We start from the raw sequence: 11021 nt of genomic DNA on the forward strand, positions 1-11021 counted from the left end.
CCATAGATTTTAAATGTCTTTTGACATTTGCTGTCCAAGACATATAATTTTCTCCAGAAATGTTGAGTGCTGGGAATTCGAGTTTTGCTATATTTGACATTTTGTTGCTAAACATAATAGAGCAAATAATAAGATAAATATTAGAATCCATATATATCAATCAACAATGAGATACAATACATTGGTAGAGCTATAAACATATAAAAGAAAAAGAACATGCCGAACTCTTCAGATGGGAGATTAAAAATTAGAATGAGAAGTAGTATAAGCATTATAGTGACCAACATCAAAACCGGGTGAATCATTTTGAGAATTTTATCTTGGATAAATTTAATAAGAAGAATGTTTGTTGTAAATGAAATGGGGTTAATGATTGGTTATTTATAGTGGAGGTTTAGAACCCATTTATAACGGTTATATTACCGTTTATAACGGTAATATTACCGTTTGTGTGTGTGTGTATATATATAATATATAATATTAATTATTTTAAAGTAAGATAATAAATAAGATATTAAATACAGTTTATTTTATAAAATATATATATAATTAGTATGCACAATAATAAGAATAGAATTGTTAGTGTAAATAAATCTAACTTCTAAAATAGTTATCAAATTTTAATAACAATGTTTATACACATTATTGCTATTACTCAGTATATTAGTTAGTATATGTATATGCATAGATATATATCTAATGCACATAATTAAAGAAGTGTTTATGATGCTTATGTAGATACCTTTGTGTCTATTACCTTTCTTGGTTAGGATATAAGCGGCTCGTGCTGATAACGTGTTATGATATTAGCTCTAATTATAACAAGATTATTGAAATGATAATTGAACTTTATTATATCTGAGAGACAAGAGAGTGAAGAGATATATGTGAATTGTTAGTTCTACCAGGATGATTAACTTCGTTACAAATACATTCTATTTATAAAGCAAAAACTACTGTGCAAAAAGTAAATTACCGACAATATAAACTATTGATGAACATTTCAATAGTTTGACAATTGTGAATAAAACGTGGTGAATAAAGGTGTTTGACAATTGTGTCATCCACCTTTTCGTCAATAATTCATAACACCTTTTTAATTAACTATGATGTCTTCCACCGGATTCTTTAAACATCCGTGAGTCGAAGATCATATGTAAGAGTATAATATCTATATTTGTTTATCATAATAATATTTTTAACTTTCAAGTAGATTGAAAATTTTGTTTTCTGGTGATGCATAATATAATGTCACAAACTATAACGTGTCTAATATGCATGGTGGAAGGCTACGTGGCAGCCACGTGTTATTTAAAGTTTTACATCTTAGAAGTTTTTTAAAATAATAGACATTTACTGTTCACCTTACATAAAAAATTAAATCTAAAAAGACTTAATTAGAGATTGATATATCTCTAATTAAGTAAAAAAACCGTTGGGGTTCACAAAATATTCAAACCGTTATCTTACAATGGACTAACTCGATTACAAGAGAGCTGACAAACACCTAAGTTAGCGGAGGAGACGGGACTCTTGTGTAGCTGAAAAGTTGATAAAACCATTTTCATGTATTTGTGGCGGAGCCGGCTCTTGTGTTGCCGAGAAGTTGGTAACCTGACTACAAAGGATCCGGGGCTCTTATGTGATCTAAAAAAACTATAAATCTGGCTCCCTAGTAGCTGGATGATGGTTGATGTAACATTATTATTTCTTTTTCTTTTTCTTTTTCTTGTGTGCCGGCTACAAGAGTGCATACTCTGCCGAACTAGCTTACTTGTCAAGATCTAATTCGATCTTTTTGAATTTGATTATTTTTAAAAACCTAAAAGTCTGACGGATTTCTAAATCCAAATCTTCCTGTTTAAAATGACTATTTTAGAGATTTTCTCTTTAATTAACTTATCTCTGGGTCCAAGCCGTAATTTCTTTTCTTTATATTAGTGTATTTATAATAGTTTGTAAAATTTGTAAGGTTATAACATAGTTTAACATAAACTATTTGGTTATGAAAAATAAAGGTAAACACGGGTGATAAAGCAGAAAATATAAGGATTTGTTGTGGAATAGATGCATTGCTTGGGAAAAGTTTATACTCATGTGTCACATGACTACACACATTTATGGACGTTTATATAACATTTCATTTTTAGAGCGTAAATAAAACATATGTTTCTTGAAGTAACAATAAAAAAAAAAAATACTTTTTGAGTATTTAAACGAAGGCGAAAGCGTCCCAAGCGGTTTGTCTCATCACGAATTGGTGTTTGTAAAAGGCAAGAAACAACTTGATGTTTACACGTAAGCCGGTAGTCAACTTGGTTGGCGATATTAAAAGCCTTGGATTTCCTTCGATTAAGCATAGGCCGAGGATGGTGAACCTGTCTTCGAAAGATTGCAGAGGTTTTTGTTGGCATTAGTCCGGGACTATTTTTTTAATGTTGTACTTATGTGGCTAGCTTCTCGCTTGGCCAGTTAAATAAAACCTTCTCTATTCGACGTTAATAAACAGCACAGAAACGGGTGTTAAACATGTCAAATGATCGATGTTAGTCAACGAGTCAAAACTATCAAATTGAAAAATTGAAACATGAGATGTATATATATATTATATGTAACAATGTAAATGCATTCAAGAAAAAGTAATATATTATTCAAAAAATTTATTCAGCCACAAAAGCATACAATTACCACTGTAATTTAACTAACCATAATCAAAGAGTTATAACACACACAACTCCAATAATTAGTATCTTAATTTTCTTCACAGATTCAAACCTGATTAACCTTTCAAAGCCCACCAAAATATTTACTTGTACCAAGACATTTTCACCTAATACTTGGAAAAAGCCAAATTTTACGGATATGGGGCGGGCGGGCGAGCAAAATACTATCCTTAAACTCGAAAATTATTATTGTTGCATAAGTATATCTATATATATTATAGCAGTAAGAATGTAAGATCACTGATCTTCACATTGTAAACCAGTCTTGATATTATGCAAGGTGCTTGAAATAAGCGTGTTAACCGAATCCACTGATTCGGTACTAAGTTTAGATAAGGGCGAGTCACTTGTGAGGATTTGAAATCCAACGGTTAGCAACGACCCGTATTCCCAATTTTGATTATTTGCTTTTGATGTTATCACCGAAGGGCGTGTTTCAATCCCGTCTGGTAGAATTGAGAAACCCGAGGGTAGTATGGCGATACTGCTAGAGTCGCAGCCTGCCATTATGGATTGCATTGTGGTCATAGCCACTGGTGCACATACCACCATCGACTCGTACGCGTTTGTGCAACTGTCTTGGATCATCCACATGTTCTCCTTCCACTTCATTGTCTGCATTATATTAGTTAATATCATCGGTTAGTTAGTTTTATGTTTGACTTATATAAGTCAAATCTTACATGGATGGAGACCGTGTTTCCGCGATCTTGTCCTTTTTCCAGGCTGGCAACGGATTGAACTGGACCACCATTTGACATAATATCCCACTTGATAATTAAACAACAATATTAACATCATTAATAAAACAAGACCGAAAGCGTTTGACTAGTTAAACACTTAAACGCATACCTCATTTCTTCTAGTTTCGTCTCTCAAGAAATCAAAAAGAAGAGTGTGAGAAACGGGCAACCATACAGATGAAACCGCACAAAGTATCACACCTAAAGGTTCTCCGGGATCATTTAGATTCTTTCTAGAAGCCACCCGTATGTCATATCCGGTCTTACTAGGTATCTTTTTCCATGAGTGATAGCTTGAGGCTCCTAGTGCTCTACTAAAACTCCATGTCATTCTTTGTGCCAGTTTTAATATACTTTTCCTTCCTGCCAGTGTAGCAATACCTGATTCAACGTCCACGTGTCATATATAAACAATATATGTAACAAAATTTGAAGGTTATTATTTACTAATATTAAGTATTATTAACACAAATTGAAATACCACAAGAATCCTTAGTAGGAACATTTGTAGCAAGGAAGAACACAAGGCGCTCGCATTGTTGCTGCAGTGTGGTCAACCAATGCCTTGCTCCAAAAGCAAGGCCGCTATTTATGATTGCACGAAACATAGAATGAGATATGCTTTTTTGGCATTCCCAGTGTTCTATCCATGTCACCTAACATAACACATTGGATATATCTTAAATAACAGAACTAAATAATGATATTAATTGTGTGATATGATGCTTTACCTTACAATGACCATTTGACTTGTCCTCAATGATGCAACCAGATGGACGTTTTCTAAATCTCGCTAAGGAGGCATCGATGTTTTTTTCTACATTGTCAATGGAAATGTCAACAATCGCCCACGTGTCAGCATTTAATTGCTTGGAATATCTAACAAAATAAACTTCTCTTGTGACCACCAAAGGTGTTAGCATTTGAAGCTCAGCAAACATCTGAAACCAATGCCAAATATCAACGGACTTTTGACTAAATTTAGGTAGATTGTTTAACTTACCAGTTGAACCGCACCCTTTCTGTTAGCACCTTCCCCGTTACAAATAACATCAAGGGTAGCTGCTTTTGAGATCATGCATGGAAACATCTCCTCATATTCTTTCTGCAATAACAAATAAACTTACAAAAGTGATAACAAAATAACTATATCCAAACAAGATTCTACCATTATATTATCATATCAACTAGAAAATGCAAGTAGAAGATAAACCAAATGCCACTAACCATTTATTTGCAAATATAAAATTCAAGATTCTACCATTGTAGTCTTTTGGGCTGCCTTTATCTCAAACGAGACTAACGGGTCAAATAGATTGAAAGTCACCTAGAGTAAATTGTTATGCATATGACATCCTTAACCGTTTTATTGAAGATTTAGATTATTATTTCATATAATAAGTAAGCATACTTAAAGCAAATAGATTGAAAGTCACCTAGAGTAAATTGTTATGCATATGACATCCTTAACCGTTTTATTGAAGATTTAGATTATTATTTCATATAATAAGTAAGCATACTTAAAGCATTAATTTTTTTATAAAACATTTTTAAAATTGAACAAAAAAGTGTTAACACGTCAATCCAACCCAGTATGTCCGCTTTGACCCATTTTGACCCGTTGAATAGTATGAGTGCAATTAATCCAAATTAGGTAACCGTACCACATCCATGAAACTTTGAACTAGGCGTGGGAGATCCGCAAAAACAAGACCGCTATCTCTAGAAGCCTCGACGAATCTTAACCTTTGAACATTGGTTGAATCCGCAGTAGAGAACTTGTTCAAGTATTCATCATAATTAAGTATTTCTCGGCCCGTTTCAAAGCTCTTGACCCACAGTGGTTCACCAGCACTAGCCATCTGTACAAGCTCTTCCATAGCAAGATTTACAATCTCCATTACTCTAGATTTTTCAAGCCCAAATACCCCACTACACATATCTAATGAGCTTTTGTTTTCATAGTCATTTGTTACAGAACATGAGTTTGTTGGTGATGCAGATGCTCCTTGTGGATATTTCCCAACTGATGTCCTTAGCTTCTCAATCTAGATAAAACTCCAGATTATTTATAAGCATTTGATGGTTTACAATTATTTTTTATTTAATAATATGGTTTGATAAGTATACAACCTCAGCTTTAAGTTTGGCATTTTCGACCCGAAGCTGTTGTTCATCAATGTAAGTGGTGACATCCTTACTAGAACTACCAAAACCACAATTAGTACAGGTACCCTTCTTGATTGTCTCCCTTAATAACTTATTTTCTTCACCTAATTTATCCAATTCTGATTTTAATAACGAATTTTCGTGGCGTTCCTGTATAGTCTGCAACATCAACACAGTTAAATTCTCCACTTTTTAACATAAAAAAACACAATATGAAGTGAAATTTGATAAGTAGTTGCATATAACTAACAGGGGTGACTCGTGGGACAGCGAAAACAAGTTAGGGCTTTAGGCCCCCACTCAGTTAAGGCCTCCAAATAAAAAAAACATTATATATAGATATGTTATAGTGGGTATAGTAAAGTCGAAGTAATGTATTGGTGTGATAGTAAACTTGGTTGTTACTAATGTATAGGTTATGAGCTCAAAACTTATAATAATCAATTTTTTTTCTTAACAATTGTTATGAAAAGGCCCCAAAATCTTGTTTTGATTTAGGCCTCCACATTCGTTGAGCCGGCCCTGATAACTAAATCTCATGATTGTAAATATGAACACCTTGATTTGGGTACGACGATTTTGAAACCAGAACTTTACTTGTCTGGGATGAAGACCTAACCGTTTGCTTAACTGTTGTCTTTGCTTCTCATCTGGATGAGGTGACTCCTTAAACAGTCTGTAAATTAGAGGTCAACCATTAGTCTATAGTGAATCATGCATGATGCCATGCTGACATGCTAATTGTATATTATCCAATATGCTAACATGTTAAAAAGAAGGATTTAAACTAACAAAATGGTTCTTTATAAATCATGTTGTATACATATATTAATGCAAATTTTCCACATTTAAATTTAACAATGGCTAACAATCAAATTTAATAATTATGAAGATTATTCAACACAAGTGAATAAAGACATACTTTTGTAGGTAGAGTAATGACTTCTCACAACTCTCAAAGGACCAAATCTGTAAAGTGTAGACAAAGGCATTGAATATTTATATCTATTATACACACATGTGACTATATATTGTGCTTTAAAATATGTGACTAACAAACCAAATCAATTCTTTCATAAAAAACAAACAAACCAAATCAATAGAGAATGGCATCACCAAGTGAATAAAAATATAACTTTGAAGGCAAGTAAATATTTTTTTAAAAAAAATTAGGTAAAGTAATATAATTTTGTAGGTAAAGTAATTATATGAAGATTATTCAACACCAAGTGAATACAAAATAAAATATAACTTTGTAGGTAAAGTAATGACTTCCCACTACTCTCAAAGGACCAAATCTGTAAAGTGTACATAAAAGACATTGTATGACATTGAATAATGAATATTTATATTTGTTATACACACATGTGACTATATTGTGCTTTAAAATATGCGGACACACATGCTGTGGTTAGTAGTTGCCTCTCCTTTCATGACTTTGGCCTATACACTTTATTATTAAATTATACGAGAAAAGAAAGGGCATTCATGATGACCTTTAGTTATTTATTTTTTTATATTGATTAACAGTAGCTTTCCCCTTTTTTGTTCTTTCTTTAAAGCTGAATTAGTGATCCTATTCAATGTATCATCTTACCCAACCACCTCCATATTCTTGAATGATTCTTTTATACACTATTTTGATTATGACTGTCCACCCTCTCACAATTTAGCATGTTCTTAATTTTCAAATGCTTCTACAGTTCTCATCTTCCATGTAAATTTTCATGAATTCGAAAACTAGGTTTCTGGTGATGTAAATTTATGTTGATGTCACTTTAATTCACTCCCAGCGGTGCAAACGAGCCGAGCAGGCTCATGAGCTATTTAAGATTGGCACGTTAAAAGCTTGATGCAAGCACAACTTGAACAAGCTCGAGCCTAAAAATAAACGAGTCTGAGCATGAGCTCGAGCTTCACTTATCAATATCGCAAGTCTAAATAGACTAAATGAGTCGTATTTATATAGCTTTTGTTCAATATATATGTTTAAATATTTATTATATATAATAAATAGTGAAAAAAAATTTCACTAAATAATACATATTATATTATATATAAAATACTAAAAATATTTATAAATTAATTAATAATCAATAAACGAGTCTGCTCAAGCCAAGCTCAAGCTTGAAAAAAAAGGTATCTTAAGCCAAGCTCAAGCTTGAAAAAAAAGGTCTCTTAAGCTTAAATTGCATAGAGCTTGAGCTGTCGTAAGTCAAAATGAGCCGTGTTCGGCTCGTTTGCACCCCTAGATGCATGATCAGGAAAACGATTGCTAACGTTAGCTACTAAAATGCACCACTAATGAGCTCGAGCTTGAATCGCATCGAGCTTGAGCTCTCATAAGTCAAAACGAGCTGACCTGAGCTCGCTTGTAGAGCTAGATGCATGTCTAGGAACACGATTGCTAACATTATATTATGAATGAAACCGAACCAACTAACTAAAAAAAATACACAACCGGGTAATATGATAGCGATAAACTAACAGCTTACAGCTCCGATAAATCAACGACGGCGTAATTTAAGTCAGATCAAGGGCGTCCACATAATAATAATAATAATAATAATAATAATAATAATAATAATAATAATAATAACAAAAGAGAGAATGACGTACGCTTCCATCTCACGGATTTGATCAGCGGTGTGGCGGTGGTACTTTTTCCTCTTCTTATTACTTTTATTCTTATCATCATTAGCTCCGTCGTCTCCGTCATCCACGTCAGGATCGGCATCGAACTCGTCATCCGATCGTGATCTCGCCGCTCCGGATGTCTCACTGCTGATCTCAGTCACCGTCGTGTTAGCTCCGCCGTCATCTCCGTCACGAAATATTCCCTGCCGTTATAAACACCGTTTCAAAATCAAACGGTTTAAAATTAAACCTAATCATCAGTTAAACGACGACGTATATATATAGAACCTAATCACATACATACAGTATCAAAATCAAACGGTACGGAAGAAGTAAAACGACGATGTGTGGAAAACTTAATCAAAAGTAAAACGACGATGTGTGGAAAACTTAATCAAACGATACGGCAGAAGAAGCAGCTAAACGAAGACGTATATAAAAGCTAGATCCCATACAGTTTCAAAATCAAACCGTACGGAATAAGTTAAAACGAAGCTAATCGCCAGTAATTGAAATCAAACGATACAGCTGAAGCTAAACGACGACGTATATTATTAAAAGCTAATCACATACAGAAATTGAAATCAAACGATACAGAAGAAGCACTAAATCACATACATATATATATATATACAGTATCAAAATCAAAAGTTAAACAACGACGACGTATATAAAACCTAATTAATCACCTACAGAAATTGAAATGAAATTAAACGACGACGTATATAAAATCTAATCACATACAGAAATTAAAATAAAAATCAAACGATGCAGCAGTATATAAAAGCAAAATCGCATACAGTTTCTAAATCAAACGATACGGCAGAAGAAGCTAAACGACGACGTACGTATATAAAACCTAATTAATCGCCTACAGAAATCAAAATCAAATGACGACGTACGTATATAAAATCTAATCACATACAGAAATTAAAATAAAAATCAGACGATACAACAGTATATTAAAGCTAATTCGCATACAGTTTCTGAATCAAACGATACGGCAGCAGAAGCTAAACGACGACGTATATAAATTACATACAGATTGAAAATCGTATGGAAGACGATAAACGATGACTTACGAGAGTGAGCGAGAGAGACGTAGACGGAAACAGCTGCTTCGAAGAGGCCGGTTGATTATTATTATTATTATTATTAATATCATTGGAAGATGACATGACGTAAAGATGACGATAACAATAACAATAACGAGCACAGTGTGTGAGTTTGTTACGGATTAGTCATGACGGAGGTACGATTGTCTGTTACTGGTACCGGTGAATGTTACTGTGAAGATGTAGAGATATGGAGGGTGAAAAGAAAAGAAAAGAAAAGAAAGGAGTGGGAGAGAGAATGTGAGTGATATTAATTAGTTAGTGGGGGATGGTAGGGGTTGACCTGTTGGACTAGTAGCCTCCCTAGCCAGCCACTATTGTGTTGTTACAACCAACTTATTTTGGTGGTTAGTTAGGTGGTGTTTATGAATATGAATGAAACTAATCAACTATGGTATGTGGAATTGACTAGTAAGGTAGTGAGGATGTAAATGGAAAGAAAAAGAAAACAAGTATTTGATGGATGAGTAGGGGATGATGATAAATGATAATGAGTATTTATGACTAGGACTTTTTATTTATGATTGTAAATGGGTTATGAGTAAATTTTAAAAAAAACATTATTTATTTGTTATACTTTTTTAATATTTGTTGAAATTAAGTGTTATACTTTTTTAATAAGGTTTGTGATGTAGTTTTGGCGATCAATAGCTCTAGAAATTCATGGTTAATTGAAAAGACAATAAAACGAACTAAAAGTTCTAAGAACAAAGTTTTTATTATATTAAACGCAATCAAAAGCTCCCCTAACAAAGAACCGTACGGCCCAATATATATATATATATATTACAAATTATAAAGCTAAGAAACTAAATAAGATAAATTAAGAAATTCAAAATTTAAAGAAAAATATAAGATATGTAGTAGTATGGTAGTAATTTTAGGGTAATTATAGAGATAAATATAAAGGTCTCTCTATAAATGCTCTAATAAGAAAATACAAAATGGAAGAAAATGGGAATGAATGGTGATGATGAGGATGAATATTTCTATTACATTTTTTTTGTGTGCATGTGGTTTGGTACTTTGGTTTAAATTAGTGATCACGATTTATGGATTTAGGTCTGTTTGGTATGAATGGCGGAATAAAATAGATAGGAGGATGAAATTGATCATTACTATTTCATTTGTGTTGTTTTGTTAGGGAGGAAAAGACGGAAAAATAAACTACAAATGACAATATATATGTGCATAAAAAAGAAAATTTACGAAAATAAAAGAAATGATAATGGTGGCAGCGATGGTGGTGGTGGCATCAAGAAAGTAAGGTGAGAGTTGAGATTGAATGAAAAAAATGTGCCAAATGAGTCGTTTTAGTATGTCTAGAGTAAATTATGTTTCACGTGTAATAAGTGATACAATTACATTAATCAACTAAACAACTTTTTTTATTGGTCATATAATGGTCCATTCATTTTGCAAGTCATTATTACATATGTAACACTATCTTGTCTTTCAGGTATTATTTGCCTTCGTTAATAGTATCTTGGTTTAATTGACGATGAATTTACAAGTTTAGTCCTAGCAAGTGATGGTAGTTACTGTTGCTTGAGTTATAAGTTAGGGATTTCCATTGATATAGATATAGTTGTTTAACTGCCTACAATTATAACAGTCAACTGGAACATTGTAAT

General features: G+C 32.8%; 1 protein-coding gene across 2 annotated transcripts; it reads right to left on the reverse strand.

The window, feature by feature from the left end:
- Positions 1-2652: 2652 nt before the first annotated feature.
- LOC143604033 (homeobox-leucine zipper protein GLABRA 2-like) lies at positions 2653-9566 on the reverse strand. 2 transcript variants are annotated; one of them, XM_077080635.1, is made up of 11 exons: positions 9355-9566; positions 8255-8475; positions 6194-6311; positions 5600-5794; positions 5131-5514; positions 4470-4571; positions 4198-4407; positions 3948-4122; positions 3576-3847; positions 3407-3493; positions 2653-3338 (listed from the first exon to the last, which is right to left on the reverse strand). In XM_077080635.1, exons 1-11 carry the CDS (start codon positions 9448-9450, stop codon positions 2961-2963), a joined length of 2238 nt encoding a protein of 745 aa, XP_076936750.1. In that variant the 5' UTR covers positions 9451-9566; the 3' UTR covers positions 2653-2960. The 2 variants fall into 2 exon arrangements, with proteins under 2 accessions (XP_076936750.1, XP_076936751.1); XM_077080636.1 differs by having other exon boundaries at positions 8255-8456; positions 9345-9566.
- Positions 9567-11021: the final 1455 nt, after the last annotated feature.

Source organism: Bidens hawaiensis, unplaced genomic scaffold (genome assembly GCF_021521415.1).
Source record: "Bidens hawaiensis isolate Kalapana, Puna unplaced genomic scaffold, B.hawaiensis_p1.1 tig00063757_1, whole genome shotgun sequence".
NCBI classification, from domain to species: Eukaryota; Viridiplantae; Streptophyta; class Magnoliopsida; order Asterales; family Asteraceae; genus Bidens; species Bidens hawaiensis.

Bases quoted from the DNA above. Each gene is read 5' to 3' on its own strand.
- LOC143604033 (XM_077080635.1), bottom strand. From the start codon at position 9,450: ATGTCATCTTCCAATGATATTAATAATAATAATAATAATAATCAACCG. The intron at 4,572-5,130 runs GTACGGTTACCT...TTGTTATTGCAG, and splicing joins TTCAAAGTTTCATGGATGTG to AAAGAATATGAGGAGATGTT. The intron at 4,408-4,469 runs GTAAGTTAAACA...CATTGGTTTCAG, and splicing joins GAAAGGGTGCGGTTCAACTG to ATGTTTGCTGAGCTTCAAAT.